General features: G+C 34.6%; 1 protein-coding gene across 2 annotated transcripts in view; it reads right to left on the bottom strand.

The window, feature by feature from the left end:
* Positions 1 to 17,846, bottom strand: part of LOC108704954 (testican-3) — a 122,192-nt gene that overhangs the window by 33,747 nt on the left and 70,599 nt on the right. For both annotated transcript variants that reach the window (XM_041589255.1, XM_041589258.1), the window contains one exon: positions 9,388 to 9,502. In XM_041589255.1, coding sequence (XP_041445189.1) covers positions 9,388 to 9,502 — 115 coding nt within the window. The remainder of the gene's footprint in view (positions 1 to 9,387; positions 9,503 to 17,846) is intronic.

The following is a 17,846-nucleotide window of genomic DNA, read 5'->3' as shown; positions in this document are numbered from 1 at the left end:
TCTTCAATAATCAGGAACGAATCTGACTTAAAAAGTAGTAACCTTTGTTGTCTGCTTGGAGAAATCGAAACTGTAGAATATGCAAAAATTCTGCTATAACCTGGTAAAATGAAACATTTGACCGGGCTGTGAATTTTTGTATTATCTGTTAGGAGGGAGAGAGGGATTGAATAAAGTTTGTATTTATGTAGGAAGGTTGCTGAATAAATTAAGGAATCTTGGCGTTGAACACAATATTTGTACTAGCTGAAGGGTAGATTACAATACATGGTGATAAATGGATATTTTATAATTTTTACTGGAGTACTTCAGGGGTCTGTCCTTGGTTCTTTGCTTTTTAATTTATTCACAAATATAAGTACTGCCTCTATGTTTGCTAAGGACGTAGAAAGATTTCACTAAATTTGGAGAACTGGGCAGCGAACTGGCAAATGAAGGTCAGTGTTGACTAATGCAATATTATCCACTTGGGTAAAAATAAAATAAATACTAGTTATGGGATATGGAATTTTGGCTGCATTAATTAATTCAGTTTTGTGGATTAAAGACTGTACAGCTCTAGATAGTGTCAATCAGTGTCTACTAGAGCTAGTATCCACAAAAATAGAAACAAATGGCACACTCACTTCAATGCTTCTGCTTCAATTCAAATCATTATCTTTTTATTTCGGTGAGATCCCAATAAGCAAACGTTTCGGGGTCAAGCCCCTTCATCAAGTGCTAGAGCTAGTATGTATTTTTTACATGATCTGGTAACAACATGGATCATTATACTTAAAATTGTATTTGTCCTTAATATCTATAGAAGAGTTAATTGCAAATTTTAGACATAGGATGATATTAAAAACTACTCATTTTTAGTGGAAACAGTTTTGGGGGTTTTTTTGTGTGTGTGTCACGGCTTCTATACAAAAAAAGATAATAATTATAATCCTATTTCCCACAGCCTCATCAGGCATATATATAGAATTATAATTAAGACTATAAGCATGATTGCATGACTTTTCTTTCCTGCATTAACCATTTAAAAATTTACAAATAAACGTATTTATAGAAAAGTAGCTTAGTTATCTAATTTGTAAAGCACGACAAGCTCTAATAACATAAGAATTTCAAACTGGAAGTCAGCATTTGTGAGTAACTCTTCTTAGAGCTTGCAAATATTTATTCTAACTTTCCTATACAGGTGTGGAATCTATTGTCTGGAATGCTTGGAACCTGGATTTTTCAGAAGCTAACAGAGCAACACTCCTTGAGTCTACTTAAAAACATTTAAACAGAAAGTCCATTAGGATTGTTTAGCCATTAGCATGGATTTATGCTAACTTAGCTAAAATACCTTTTACTAACAAAGTACAACATACTGTCCGAATTTATTACATATCAATAAATATTTTAAATGGGGCACTATGAGACATGGCATACCCATATTTGAGAGGTTTATGCATTATATATCCTATACCTAAAACTTGTGGCTAAAACTATAGTAATTCCTTTTAATTAGACTGCTGTAAAGGTACAGACATTGCAACCACAGAGTAAGGGTTACTACTCCACCAGTCCATCAAATAATAATGGTGTATAAAATAAAGAGAAGAGAGTGTGTAATAATCATACCAGGCTTGTCAAGCAAGTTAGGCTTAAATATGACAGAAAACCTTCAAGTACAATAAATAATATTTGAGCTACAGATGTTGTAATGAAGAAAGCAACCCAGCATCTGCATACAACAAACAAATGGGATTTAATTTTAATAACTGTCAATATATATGTCTGTCAATATTGCAGGTATGGGATCAGTTATCCAGAAAGCTCAAATTACAGGAAGGCCATCTTCCATCTTCTAATTTTTAAAAATGACCTTTTTTTCTCAGTAATAATAAAATAGTAGCTGGTATTTGATCAGTACCTACACTGCTACATGCTCCTCAAACATAAACACATCCTTGTGCTCTTTGCTACAAATAAAAAAGGAGGTTCAATAAATTTGATCTATATATCTGTGCATTTATCATGTTTTTTTAAATCATTACAGACTCACTTTTTTTAAATTCATTAATGCAATGAGCACATCCCTACATAAGAAATGTCTAAGTTGTTTAAGGGAGATTCCTATAGCATTATCTATTGGTCTGGTTCTGTAAATCATCAGAAGAGAGATTTATCACAATTCCAAGAAGCTGATAGGTCAATACTGCCTTAGCGCACAGCTTCAAAGTGTTAATTTACAGGAACTCATGACCATGGTCTATATGCAAAACTTCTTCTTAGATATATAGTTTAAAAGAGAATAACATATTCACACTTTATTAAATAATTCATTTAAAGAGGGTGAGTAATGGTATACTTTGATGCTACCCTTATACAACACATTTAGATCACTTGAAGACATGCTCAATGACATGCATTTGTAAATCATAAATGAATATACAGGAAAAATACCATTAAAGAAGACATGTAGGGCCTTACAGTTACAGGATGATATTTGCCAAAGACGTTGTACATCTAACAATTCTTCTGGATAATGTAAGTATCAAACTATAAAGCAAGGAATTGCCATACTATAAAACCCATTTCATCGGTTTGTAGCAGAATACAAGAATTTGTCTCTTGCACCACTCGTCATGGTCTAGCTTTCAAATTTGTGGACAACCAATATTAATAGGTATGCATTTTTGGGGAATAAATTCCATCTTTTTCCCACCTCCAGTGTATTATTTTGGATATTTATACTTGTTTTATTGCTCTACTGAGTGTAAGCGAGGGGTGAGTGAGGGATTGTGCTTAGAGTGAGATAGAGAAAATATCAAGGACTTGAGAAAGGCCCTAATGTGTGCCGAAACGTTGGATATGCAACGTTAAATAAATACGTTTGATTCACTACATGTGGGGGCACATTTACTTAGGGTCGAATATCGAGGGTTAATTAACCCTTGATATTTGACCGTCAAAGTTAAATCCTTCGACTTCGAATATCGAAGTCAAAGGATTTAGCGCTATTCGAATAAACGATTAATTCGATTAAATCCTTCGAATCGAACGATTCAAAGGATTTTAATCCATCGATCGAACGATTTTCCTTCAATCCCAAATTGGCTAGAAAGCCTATGGGGACCTTCCCCATAGGCTAACATTGATGCTCGGTAGGTTTTAGGTGGCAAAGTAGGTGGTCGAAGTTTTTTTTAAAGAGACAGTACTTCGACTGGTCGAATAGTTGAACGATTTTTAGTTCGAATCATTATATTCGAAGTCGAAGGTCAAAGTAGCCAATTTGATGGTCGAAGTAGCCAAAAAAAACGTTCAAAATTCGAAGTATTTTTTATTCTATTCATTTACTCGAGCTAAGTAAATGTGCCCTGTGGAGTGCGGGTCCTTCTGCTAAATTTTATATATATATATATATATATATATATATATATATATATATATATATATATATATATATATATATATAGTACATGAAAGCACTCACAGCGAACGCCATCCAGCGTGTATCAAAACATTATTTATTGGTGCATGAGTCGTCGTCAGGATATTGACAGGAAGTGTGGTACATCATTATATCATCCCCTCAACCAATCAGAATCAATCCCTCATTACAATTTCCCATATGTGTGAACCATTCATATATCCAAAAGTGCATCTTTAAAGTGACAGTGCTCATCTCAAATATATGCTGTGATTCTAATTTCTAGGCCTCTATCCAAAATCTGTGTGTTCGGACATCAAGTGAGAATCTATAAATACATATAATAATACATATAAAAATGTGTAAAAATAAATAAATAAATAATTTTTACAAGATTTTATCTAGTGAACTTTTCTTAAAAACACACACATTTACATCCACAGTGTCTCATAGAAATGTATCAAAAACTTATCTATTGAGCAATCCACAGGATCTTAGAAAGTGTAACAAAAAATCAGTTGTTGCATTAGCTGAAGTTCTGTGGAACTAAATTTGCAGAAAAGTTTGTTATTTTCCATGAAACGTCGATAAACATCAGAAATATAACATAAAACTTCAATAGACATCAGAAATATAATAATAATATGTTTTTATTTTTGAAAATATGTTTTCAAAGTCTGATAACAGATGTCCAATAATGCAGATTGCAAATACAACCACCTGTCTTTGACATTTCCAGTTTGTCATGTTTTTACATAATTCTGATATGAAACAAAAAAAAAAACTTTCTTAGTTGTTTAAAGTTTCCTGTTATGTCCAAGTTTCTGTCTCTACTTTGCAGTATGAGTATGAAACAATGCAAAAGCATATAAAGGAATAAAAATGAAAAAGTTGTTATATACTAAAATTCTAATCCTATTGACTGGATTACCGAACCAAGAACCAAGAACCAAGAAAGGGGATGGCAATGAAAATTGCAAACTGAAATGTAGTACAATGACTACAATAACTAGACAATAATAGATAAACATGATTCCCATGCATCTTTTAAAATGGCGCTTACATTTAAAATGAGAATTTCCTGTATAAATCTCCTATATAAGAAAAAAAAATAATTATATGTATGTATGTATGTATGTGTGTATATATATATATAGTGAAAGTTGTGCTCACCACTAATTTAGGCGGGGGTGCAATGAGGCTGTGACCACAAAATACATATAGACAAATACAAGATTCTACTAGAAAATCATTTAAGCATTAAACACAATAGGCTAGTTTTTCTTCCAATACCGATTAATTCTGTCTTAGTTTGGATCAAGTACATGGTACTGTTTTATTATTACAGAGAAAAAGAAAATAATTTTGGATCATTTGGATAAAATGGAGAATTTGGGAGTCCGCCATTAAATAACTTGGAGCTTCCTGGATACATATATATATATTTATTTATATTTATTTCTAAACAAAAAATTATTTCTACTACTAAAGAACTGAAAAACTGAGCTTCATAATGAAAACATCAGTAGCTGAAAAGATCCAATTCAAATTCAATTACCTCTCTCAGCAAGAAGCTCTTCATTGTTCAACCATAATAATATTTTATTCTATCTATTTAAAATATACTGTATTTAAAATTGTGCATAATAATACACTTAAACCGTTAAAACAAGTAAACTCCTCTATGTTTCAATAATGAAAAGCCTAATTCCTTGAAACCCTCAATTAACATTTTATGGGCAGTATGCCACCTTTTTTGTTCAGGGAATACGGCTTGTGCTGAACATACCTTTTTGACTATTGTTTTAATTAGGAATTATGTATGTTTTTGTAATTTCTTGCATTAAATAGGTAACAATCTGAAATTGAATGTAAAGTAGCAATCTACCATCTCTTCTTACAACAGGACAACCAAAATAAATCACCAGTCCACAGAGACATCACCTGTAAAATGAACTGCACTATATTTCAAAGTTGGGTATAGGAAATGGTTTGCTAATACAGAGCCTTTCTAGTTGACTGGTCCTCCTTTTTACTGCACTTGTAAAAACAAAAAGTAGATTGTGACTTTAAATTTCATTATTTCTTTAAGGAATAACAAAAAACATACATATTTATTAATTAAAACAATAGACAGAAAGTATATTCAGCACAAGCCATATTTACTGAAATACACTGACATTCATTTTTTTATTGTCTAATATGACAGCGCCAACGGCAGGACTTTTTTTTTTTTTTAAAGAGCTACACAGTAAGAAAATATAGACCCAAATGCACAAAGACCAGAAGCAGTTGCTGCTAGTAATCCCCTATATGAAGCTGTAGCAACCTGGCTGCATAAAGTACTTTCTCAGCAGTTAGGTCTTTATTTTCAGGCTTCTCAAAAAAACCAAGTGCAATCCCTGCATACTGGGTTGTGGGAATGGCACTACTGCATTAATTAGACATGTGGGTTTCTTAAAACATTAATTTTATCTACAAACACAGTTACATTGGTACACTAAACCAATGGAAAACTACCATGCATGGAGAAGCAAATTTAGGTAATTAACACAATATTTTCAATAACTTTGGGAAAGTAATTCCACATGTAAAAGGCCTCATTCATCATAAATGGACAAATGCACAATATAGGTGCAAAGTGCCATGTATTAGGAAATTATTTGCTGATTGCACCCTGATGCACAATTCTTTGCAAACAAAAAACTACCAGGCTCACGTCCCACAGGCAGAGTATGGCACACAGGGAGCATAGAGCAGGCAGAGTATGGCACACACAGGGAAGTATAGGACAGGCAGAGTATAGCGCACAGGGAACATAGGGCAGCCAGAGTATGGCACACACATGGAGCATAGGGCAGGCAGGATATGGAACACATGGAGCATAGCACAGGCAGAGTATGGAACACACAGGGAAGTATAGGACAGGCAGAGTTTAGCACACACAGGGAACATAGGGCAGCCAGAGTATGGCACACACAGGGAGCATAGGGCAGGCAGAATAATGCACACTGGGAGCATAGGGCAGGCAGAGTATGGCACACACAGGCATCATAGGGCAGGCAGAATAGAGCAGGAGACAGGGAAACCTATCAGGACCATTCTAAAATAAACCCTTCAAACTGTGCTACATACAATGACATAATGCTGGTGCCCCTCCAGAAGTGAGAACAGGTGAACAATGTAGGTACTTTCAGTCTGGGTATGAGGTGTGAACAGTATAGGGCTTTAGGGCTTTGAACAATAGAGGTGTTATATGTATGAACAATGCAGGAGTTTACTGTCAGAATTTGAGGTTTGAACAATGCAGAGGCCAGTTAGTGATACCTTCTAAAGATTACACAAGATCCTGCAAGGAAGGTACTTTGAGATGGGGCAATGTAGGCAGATGAGGGGAGGTTAGTGTGAGTTAAAGTAAGACTAGCACTTCAATGTAACTGCTTCATATGCTGCATGTGCTACTCTGCTGCTGGATCACTGCAGACAAAGCACCTCTGCCAGGAACAAGGGACAGTGAAGGTTTCTCATATAACATGACATAAATGATAAATTATCTTTAGTACATGTTATTGGTCACTTCACAATGATGGTGTGATATCTAGCTACAAGGAAGAGGTGTAAATGATACCACCCCATGTAGTTCTGCCTGGAATCATCATTTTTAGCAATAACAATCTATTGTTCCTCATTCCTCTATTTCAACTACAAATTGTTAGCTACAGTTGCACACTAACATGTTAAAAAAGGTACTTGAGGTAAAATATTGTTCTGAATGCCAGGGGGAAATGGGGACAGAAAAATATGCAACCTGGGAACCATTTCAAGTGTTATGCTGTTTGATCACTCAGGTTACAGCACATCCCAGACCATAAAACAATGGAAAATACACACAGTCAAAACCTATTTTCAGGATGAGTATATTTTACATTTTTTCTCCAGAAGCCTTAAATATTTAATATTTTGCCTTGAGGCACAAAGGTACATCATCTGATATCACATCAAGTTAAATTTGCAATACAGTATGTGATGACTGCAATTTAGTAGAAAGTAAAACCTCTCTGAAATCGTGAGCTATTGCAAAATTATATTCTTCTAGTTTTCCTCTTTTAATTTTCAGATGTTATAGTTTTAGACTTAAAGGCATATAAAACAGACTCAGTAGAAGATTATTGGGGAAACTGGTTCTATTGATTTACGATGGGGTTAATTCAGTTGAAGGTAAAAAAAACCCTCAGTGACTAATACCTTCCAAATGCATTTTACCTGCCTCATATCAAGAAGCAGTATATACAGTATATGCCTTTACATTGCATTCATGTTTGTGCAAACAGCTAAATGTGTCTGAGCAACAACCTTGATCTTGCCAACGATGAATTAAGGAAGCAATTCCTTCACACTCACAGTGTGGGTAGAATGTGAGAAGATAGGATCAATTTATACATATATAAATACGTTTACAACACAACACTTTTTAACTGCTGAGTGTATTACAGTGCTGAATACTGAAAGAAGCCAAAATGATTGTGCTCCATTCTGGGAGAACAACGGTTTCTATAGGAGCAGTGAATAAATCAAGAAGCCATGATGCAAAGCTTAAAAACATGGTGCTCTCATATCTGAAGTGCCATTCTCTGAGTCCTTTTAAATAGCAAAAGGACACTTGCTTTTTATCCTGTGACAACAGTTGAGAGATGTCCGTTTACCCTGCTTTGTCTTCTTCTCCATGCTTTGGTATCTTCTCTATCTAGTCTTCCCCCAACTTTCATTGAAGCAATAATCCATCTTTTCAGTTCTCCTTACAACTCTGGTGTATTTCCTGCTCTTTAAGCATACTCTTATCAATAGCTAACATCAATCAAATGTACTCTGGCAGAAACCACTGACCTTGTAGTTACACAGAAAATGTATGGGATCTATTATACATAAAAAAAACATTATTCAGAATACTCTTATTTTTGTCCAATTACTTTTTTCTCTGTAATAATAAAACAGTACCTTTTTGGTGACAATAAAAAAATTGGCTGTTCTAATTTTTAAATACTTTATGTAGCCTTAAGGCATGGTGCTCCAAATTCACAAAAACTCCATTTAGAAAACTCAAGGTCCTGCACTTTCCATATAGTAAATCCCACACCTGAAATTATTAGGTTTCATATTAATAATAAAAAAAACCCACAAATGTGCAACAAGTTCAGCCTCTTAACTTCTCAACCGAACTCCTTACCCCTCATAAAATACTTCCTTCTAATTCTGAACTTCATAATCAACCTAGTTCATCAAGGCCACCGTTTGGCTTCCATCTTCCTCATAATATATTGACCACAGATAAAATCTTAACTTCCTATAAAAATAAAAAAAAGTTGTACAAATTCAAATATTTTAAAATGGCTTTGCAAAGCAAGTGGGTCATAACCTTGAATGAATAAAAAGCTACTCATCTTCTCATATTCAGAAGAACTGTAGTTAAAGGAGCCTCTTGTGCAACAAGTTCCACCTCTTAACTTCTCAACCAAACTCCTTACCCCTCATAAAATAGTTCTCCCTAATTCTGAACTTTATAATTGACCTAGTCCCTCAAGGCCACAGTTTCACTTCCATATTCCTCAGAATATATTGACCACAGATAAAATCTAAACTTCCTTTAAAAATAAAAAAAAGTTGTAAAAATGTAAATTTTCTACAAAAAATGGCTTTGCCAAGCAAGTGGGTCATAACCGTGAATGAATTTAAAGCTACTAATTTTCTCATATTTATTTAACTGTAGTTAAAGGAGCCTCTTCAGGTAGATCAGACAATAGGGACATCCCTGCTCTATATGTAGTTAGTTGTATTAAACTAGCCATGTGCTCCCAAATAATAAATATGATGACCACTTTCTATGTAAAGCACAAATAAGATACATGTATTCAGTAACAATTTCAAGGTACTGTACATGGGCAATTGCAAATCGGATTAAATAAAATTTAAAAAATCCATACCTATGTGTGAGTCTTCTTTGACTGATGCAAACAGCAGTCTCTTGATCCTGAGCAATGCAAACTTTATGACGACTGCATTTCACTTTTAAACATGGATCTTTAGTTGGATCTAAGGCTGAAAAAAATAGAAACACTTACATGTTTTTAAATTATCACTTACATGTTTTTTGTCTTTTTTACCATGCATACATACATATACAGAATTAAAAGTAACAAAGTATTAATATGCAAAGTGTACTGATGGTAATGTAGTATATAATTTAGGAACAATAGCAGAATATTTTAGTTTCCTTCACTAGAGAATCCTATAAGTCTACTCTATTCTCCATATCTTCATAAATGATGTAGAGCCAGTCCTACATCTATTTGTAGATTAAACGTAGGCCATTTAATATGGACAATAAAGAGCAAAATCATCTTAAATTCAAAAAGGGATGACTGCCATGTCACATTGCTGCTCAGGATTACATGTCTTCTCTTAGTCATGCCACTTCAGGTCCAGTTTTAATCCAATACATCTGCCACTTCATTAATCCAGCCAATTACAAAGATTAAGTTGGCTGCTAAACTAGGCTTAGTGAGTCTCTGCTTTTAAAATTACTTTTAGAAAGGAAGTTCATTTGAGCTCCACAAATATATTACCATAAAAAAAGAATTAGTTACATTTAAACAAAACAATATTTTTAATATATACAGTATGCAGTCATTTATTTGCATTTTATGAAAATATCTTGGTAATGGTGATAATGCATAGTAACAGTGGTTCTGCTTGTTTGTCACCCTGATCTTGGGCAACACTATGAACACATCAGTTACACAGTAGCTAATGCTGATAAAAAGACATGTCCATTAAATTAAAATGCTACCTACTTCTAGATGATCCAGAGAAAGGAAAAGAAAGGCAATTTGCAATCAAATTTATCCCTGTATTAACTTTGTACTAAATTTACAAATGTATTTATCACTAGAGAGAGACATTCAACCCTTGAGACTAACCTATCTGCCAGTACAACCTCTTCAGGGAGAGACTTTGACAACTTCACAGCTCCCACTGTAAACAATGTCAATGGATGCCCTCGTCTACTCTGGAGAGATTAAGTGGGGACATAAATCTTTGGAGAGGTTTGTATTTCTATATCTTTATACATAGTGATAATTCCCCCCCCTAGAAGTGTGTTCTACAGTGTAAACAATCCCATTTTTGATAGCCATCCTTTGTTGTTAACAGGTATTTTCCATGCTTTTCAACAATGTATGTGTTGTTCTCTGGACTTTCTATATTTCAGTAGTATACCTTTTGGCTACTTGAGATCAAAACTGTGCCACATATTCTGATTCTGGGGTCCTACCAGTGCTTTGTATAGTAAACAAACTACTGTCTCCTAAATAACCCATTTAACAGGATAATATCTTGTTGAGTTGTATTATTATTGCTTGCAGTAACTTGGATAAATATCCACAAGTAGTGATGAGTGAAACTTGAAAATGACATCCATATAGACTTCAATGGGTGAAAAAAATTGTCACTCGTAAAAAAAAAAAAAGGGAATTGTTCGAACATTTTCATCGAAACCGGTCAGATTCGCCTATCACTATCCACAAGTACTTCTAGGTCCTTCTCCATTCATCTTTCTCTTCATCCATTCTCATTAAGGATATACTGTCAAGTGATCTGCAGATTTTTAAATCCCAAGTACATAACCTAACACTTAAAGCTTAGTCCACACCAGGCGATTCGGGGAGATTTAGCGCCCTGGCGACTAATCGCCTCTTCTTTGAGGCGACTAATCTCCTCTTCTTTGTGGTGACTAATCTCCTCGTGAGGAAACTTCGGAAAACGAAGCGCCGTGTGTGTCATAACGCAGACGACTCTCATTACAGCCAGCACAGAAGAAGAGGAAGCGGTTTGGGGAGATTAGTCACCTCAAATAAGAGGCGATTAGCCGCCAGGCGCTAAATTTCCCTGAATAGCCAGGTGTGGACTAAGCCTAAAGGGATTCTGTCATGATTTTTATGATTTACTAAATGACACTGTTTACATTGCAAATAATTCACTCTTTTTGTTTGAATGAGAAAAAGATCTATCCACTGATATATTAATTAAATTGACTAAGAAAGGGATCTGACGTCAGTGTGTTCAAAGTTATTGATTGGAGAGAAAGATATCCCTTCATTATCAAATGAAACGTGTTTTTAATTACCTGCGAACATCTGTAGAGTGACGACTTAAGAAGAAAAAGGGAGATTAATACCACTTATTATTAACAACTCATTATATATATTGTTCAAAAAATTGGTTCCTTCGATGACACTTAATAATAAAAAAACATATATTGCATAAAGTGCCAGTGGATTCAGTTATTTCAATTCATTAATTTTCTCATATGAGGCTTAAACTGGCTAAGTGTGCCGTTAATAGCTAAAGTGACTCAGTGCTAAGTTGATAATCAACTGAAAGAATTAAAGATTTTAAAAAAAATTAAAAAAAGTGTTTTTTAGATTTTCAAAACTTAACCATTCAATTCCACTGCTAAGTGCAGCTTTGAAATATGCAAGATTGATAAATAGTGATAAATTATGTGCCAAAAATGAAGTTTCCCAAATTCATCCAATGAAATTAATGTAAATGCTCAGATTTCATCAGTAAGTAGGAAAAGGAAAATTAAGAAGGTTGAGTAGTCCCATATAAACTATCTTACCACAGTTAAACATAGTAATGAGTTGTTAATAATAAGTGGTATATATCTCCATTTTTCTTCTACAGATGTTTGTAGGCAATTAAAAACACGTTTCATTTAATAAGGAAGGGATATCTTTCTCTCCCAAAAATTCACTCTACAATTTGAAGTATTATTCTTGAACCAACAAATGTATTTTTTTAGCTGTAATATTGGTGTGGAGGCAGTCATCTCAGTGCATTGTGTCTGATTCTGAGCTTTGAACCAGCACTTTCGGGATGAAAGTGCTTTAACATAGCTATTGTTTCTTCCCTTCCCATTGTATTATACCACTACCTAGCTCATGTTTACATTGCTAAAATCCCACCTAGTGGTAGAAATGAGAGTAGCACCCAAGCCGGAGGGGTGAATGAAGTGCAGAATTCGGCTGGAGCAGCCCTATTAACTCATGCATTTTGAAAAAAAACACATGTTTTCCTGCAACAGTATCCCTTTAACACTGAATTTGCCATTTAACATCTCAGATCACCAGTTTTTCAAGGTCTCCCTGAAAGGATGCCACATCCTGAATGGATTTAGTTGTTCTGCATAGTTTTGTGTCAATGGCAAACACAGAACCCCATTCCAGTTAGAAAATCATCACCAATTTCCCTTTGTGCAAGATGTTTTAAGAAGCTCTGCATCACAGACCAACCAACCTTAGTTTAGAGAGCAAATATTTATGTGGAATGGTACATTATCAAATGCTCTAGCAAATTGTATGTTACATGTTATGCAACCCCACTGTCCAACTTCCTACTTCATAAAAATCATAATGATTTCTATAAATGCCAAGCAAGATGGCAAAGCCATTTTAAATATCAGGATTATATTACTTTTCCTTCATTCTACTTGGACCATACCAAATGAAACAGAACCTGAGACTTGTGGGTGCATCTTATCCATCCCACAGCTTTGTTCATTTCAACTTTGCTTAATGTTTAATTCTTGTGTCTTTTGTCAGCCACTGACAGTATAATAAAGCCTTCAATACCAAGTCAATGTAAGTATTTACAGAGTATCTTAACACTGGCTCTTATAGTTTATATGCAGCAAAAAAAATCATTAAACACATGTAACAAAAATATTTCCATATTTATGGAGCTACACTCTCAACCCTAGTTTTTTTTCCAGTGGTAAACTCTTACAATGACTGACGTTCACATTCATCTATTGAGGCAAACACTCTGTATTTTACAATCAATCAGTCTAGGAATACTGGTAGAAGAAGAAAATGTTTTTCCTGTTATAATTATTGCCAAATGTGACAAGATTTAGTCTTAAATACACATTATTAACTTATCCAAAAGGATGTATTATTTGAAACCAAAAATTGAATTGTCAGGCTATTTTGAAGCTTAGGGCTAGAGCAAACGGATGTGAATGTGAGTAATGTTTGAAATAACAATGTGATTAAGAAAGACTGATGGTTTTGTCTTACACTTGATTGTCTGAAAAACAGAAACGCTTGGCCATCTTTTTTTCCCAAGATATTAAATCCTATGTTGTACTGAGGCACCAAGACATCTGGAAACAGTTACGCATGCCAATGTCACCAGCATACAAAGTGTTCTGAATAAATTATATAAGCATTTTAAAGAAAATACATCATTTGAACAATGTTAAAAATAAATGAGTAATAATGTTGCTGAATAACTTTTTCCTTCCTTAAGCAAGTTTATTACCAGTGCATTATGCCTCATTTGCTGCTGCGCTGTATTAAATTAAGTACATTGGAATAACAACGGCTCACCAGGCCCCACCCATAAAAATCTTCAGAGGGGCCCAACACACACCTACCCAGCCTTCCCTCCACCAGCTGCCCACACGGGTCCTCTGTGTAGGTATGGATGTGGCTGGAGGGGGGGGATTACTTTCACTTATAAAAGAAGCAGACCCCATGGTCCAGGCCCTCCCTGCCCCCACACTTCCTTTATAGAATTGTTTGCAGTTTTATAAGTTTGTTCTTCTGTACGCAGAGTCAGTGGGGGACAAGTGCAGAGAGATGTTACTGAAAACAAAATATAGGACATGCACGAAAATTACCTCTTTTATCTCTCTAGTCACTCTGCTGCAGAATATTTGCTAAAATGCTGCACTGACACATATTTGTATGATGGATTTGAAGGCTTAGTCAAAATCAAGTAGATGTGGGCCCAGTGCCCACTCATTTCCAGGTAATCCCTCTACTGGCAGTACATACTGAATTGTGTGTAAAGGCTGGTAAGCACCAGAATTTTAACTGTGTTGTGTTTTATATGTGTGCATTTTTCATCACAGGTCACTTTTTACTTATAAATTGAAAAAAAATTGGTTGTTTTTGCTTTTTGGGTTATTGAACAGAAATATACGATTTAAGGATGTAACATGGGACAGAAAGCACTTTCTGTTATACAGAGCAATTAGCAAATCTGAGAGAGATGTTAGTTTCCCCCCAAACTTAAACAGGATGGAACAGATTAGAAAAACCATAAAGACAACTGTGTTCTATTAAGATAAGATGTTTGTAAAGGTTCTCATTCATCCAGTTCATTGTATATCTATAGTAATATGTCAAATCCACTGGACTTGCAGTATTTCTTAAAGATGTTTTGCTAGTCATTCGACTGGCTCTCTCAATTCAGAATGACATGTACAAAAATCTTTCTAGAGCTAAATATCCTGGAATCTTGCTCCAATCAGCATAATCTGTTTAGTAGTAGACAGCGTGGGGTCAGAGACCTCATGGAGGTAACGTGATGATTATCAAGTGTCTGAAAAACATTTTTAATAAACACTGCATCCCGGTCTGCTTTAAACCCAGCAAAAAACAGGCAGTAACTGGTTAATTCAAAAGACCCAATACCAAAGCACATGAAGAGTAACATCATGTAAGAAGTGCAGTGAGGAGTGCTCTGACATGTATGTTGAAGAAACTAAACAGTTACACCAACGAATGGAGCAGCACAGAAGAGTCAGCTCCTCTGATCAGAACTCGGCTGTGTACCTATATCTAAAGGAAAAAGGAAACACGTTTATAGACCAAGTTCACATTCTGGACGTAAAGGACTGGTTCAAAAGAAGCCATATGTATATATGTGAAAATGTGTGCAACATCTATTGTCTGCCACATACAATAATGTTTGTGCACCTCTTCCTGGTCGGTTAAATAACACCTCATTAATGATGGACAGATAAATTTGCCAGACATTGATTTGTGGCAAATTTTCGCGTTCTCCACCCGCGAATGTTTTCAAAAAGTTTTTATGCACGCATCAAAATTATTCTGAACCCATAATGGATATACTAAACAGATTATGCTGATTGGAGCAAGATTCAAAGATATTTGACTACAGAAATATCTTTGTACAAGTCATTCTGAATTGAGAAGGCCAGTGTATGAACCTTCAAGAGAAAAAAAAAATACAGCAAGCCCAGTTGATTTGACTCATTACTATTGATGTGTTCTAGTAAACAATGATTGATACCTGTTCTGTTATCACTTTTGAGATTTATTATTAATATTTTTTCACTTTTGACCTTTATTATATATTGTGTCCCCTTCAGAAAGTATGTGCAAAAAGGGCAACAATTATAAACAAGTTTAATATGCTTGAATTTGGGTATACAAAGCCATTACCTATTACAGAGGTTACAGATGTTTGTGTTGAAGTCCCAATTTAGTAGTTGAACTACTGTTCTTACCTCAAAACGGCACAATCATTCACCCTAAGCTGTAGATCCCTGGTGGCTGGTAAGGTTCAACCAACGCAATCTTTTTCTCTTACAATTTTCCAATATGCAAACAAAGCACACCTTCGTAGAAAATTATCTGACATGTATCAAAGATGTAAACTTTGTTCATGATATACAGATGGAGCAGACATAAAAATTATTCTGCATACTTTTTCCTCTCAATGTTTTTTTGTGTATGAAAGAATTAGAAATCTGATCAGGAGAACACATTTTCCAGGTTAAAGCATAAATATTGTTTTTATATAATATTAAATATTTTCTTGCACAATAAACAGATTAAGGAAGACTTCAACCTCTATTTAAAAAAAAAAAAAAGATTTAGGAATCCATTGGGGAGCAAAGGACAGAACTTTTTGGACAGATAAAATATACATCCTGTCTTTGTATAAACCATTAGAAGTCAAACCTAAAGTCTCCAATCTTGAGATTATGTTAAATGAAAGGAAATTGCTCTGCAGTAATTGCAGCAGTTAGAACTCAATATAAAGTACTAGAGACATGGTTTGTGAGATATTAATAAAAACAGGCATTGTCAATCATTCGGCAGACAAAAAAATACTTTACAGTTAGAAAACTGGAAAAACCCCATGCAACAAAGACCCCTGCAGTTTCTCAAACTATTCAGTATTCTAAGAGCCATGAAAGAAGGGTTACCGAATGGCAACCACACAGCTGTTTTTAACACCTAAAGCAATTTATTTGTACCACTATTATTTTCTTACATAAATGCACATTCCTTTTTCATTTTGATATCAATTCTTTTTGTAAAACAACATATAGGTTTGCTCTGTGGCACTTAGTATTTTATCAGACAGGATAATGTGGCATTTGGAAAGATTCATCACCAACGAGAATTGAAAGAAAATGGTGACACAGAACTCTTAGCTGCCTACCCATAGAAAAATATACAGAAGTTACAGAGTTCTATTAAATTCCTTTCAATTTTACTTCAATATAAAAAAAACTTTCAAATTAGATCTTTTTTCCAGGAATTATATGTTGTATGGTGACATCCAAATATCCAAATAGACTTTTTTGAATAAGATTTTATATTGAAAACTTCCAGAAAGGGTGAATCTTTCAGACAATTATTTTCCAAGCTGGTATGAACCAACACGGTGTCGGAAATATTTTACCAAGCAATAATGCTAGCAAGACTGAGCCTCAATGTATCTGCCCAATATGTATAACTATAATTTTTCATTTTATACTACATCATGGCCAATATCCTTAGCATACAGTAACTTGTCCTAACAAACTGCAATCCATGTTAAAAAAATGAAATGGTTTATAAACACCAAGGCTACAGAGATATTTACAGTTAGTTTAGTATAGATGTGTGTGTGTGTATATATATATATATATGTATCTTCACTTTAAGAAAGGCTTGAGTGCAAGCTGAAACGTTAGTTATTTTTTCTGAATAAACACCATTTTTGACTTGATAAGTCCTAGGCAACTTTGACTTATTGACGTGCTGTGCCGGCTTTCAGACTAATTTATATATATATATATATATATATATATATATGATAATGGGTTGAGTGCAGAGGACTCTTGTATTTGTCTATATGTATTTTGTGGCCACAGCCTCATTGCACCCCCGCCTAATGGTTTTAAAAATTAGTGATGAGCACAAATTTCCCTTGTTTGTTATAGTTATACAGGAGCAGTGACCAGCTCCATGTTGTAGCTCCCGCCCTTCCGAGCTATAGTCAGGTGATCCCACTGGTGTCTAATAAAAGGGCAGCCAAGTTTGGGAGTTTTACTTTGAAAGCAGCTAGTAAGTTGCAGGTAAAACTTAGTCCTTTTGTAAAATGTATAATGAAGCAATAGAATTCTTAATGAATCAGATGAAAATTGAGCATAGGACTGGCCAGATATGGGATGACTTTGATGTAGTTGGCCAGCTTAAATATATTGCAATATATGGATAAACAATCCCTGTTATGTTTAAAGGGTAAGGCATTTTTCAGTAGCAGTATGCACAAAATGTCTCTGTCTTAA

Source organism: Xenopus laevis, chromosome 1L (assembly GCF_017654675.1).
Source record: "Xenopus laevis strain J_2021 chromosome 1L, Xenopus_laevis_v10.1, whole genome shotgun sequence".
In the NCBI taxonomy this organism is placed as follows: Eukaryota; Metazoa; Chordata; class Amphibia; order Anura; family Pipidae; genus Xenopus; species Xenopus laevis.
Note: the sequence above shows the minus strand (reverse complement) of the source record. Positions and strands in the feature narration are given on the sequence as shown.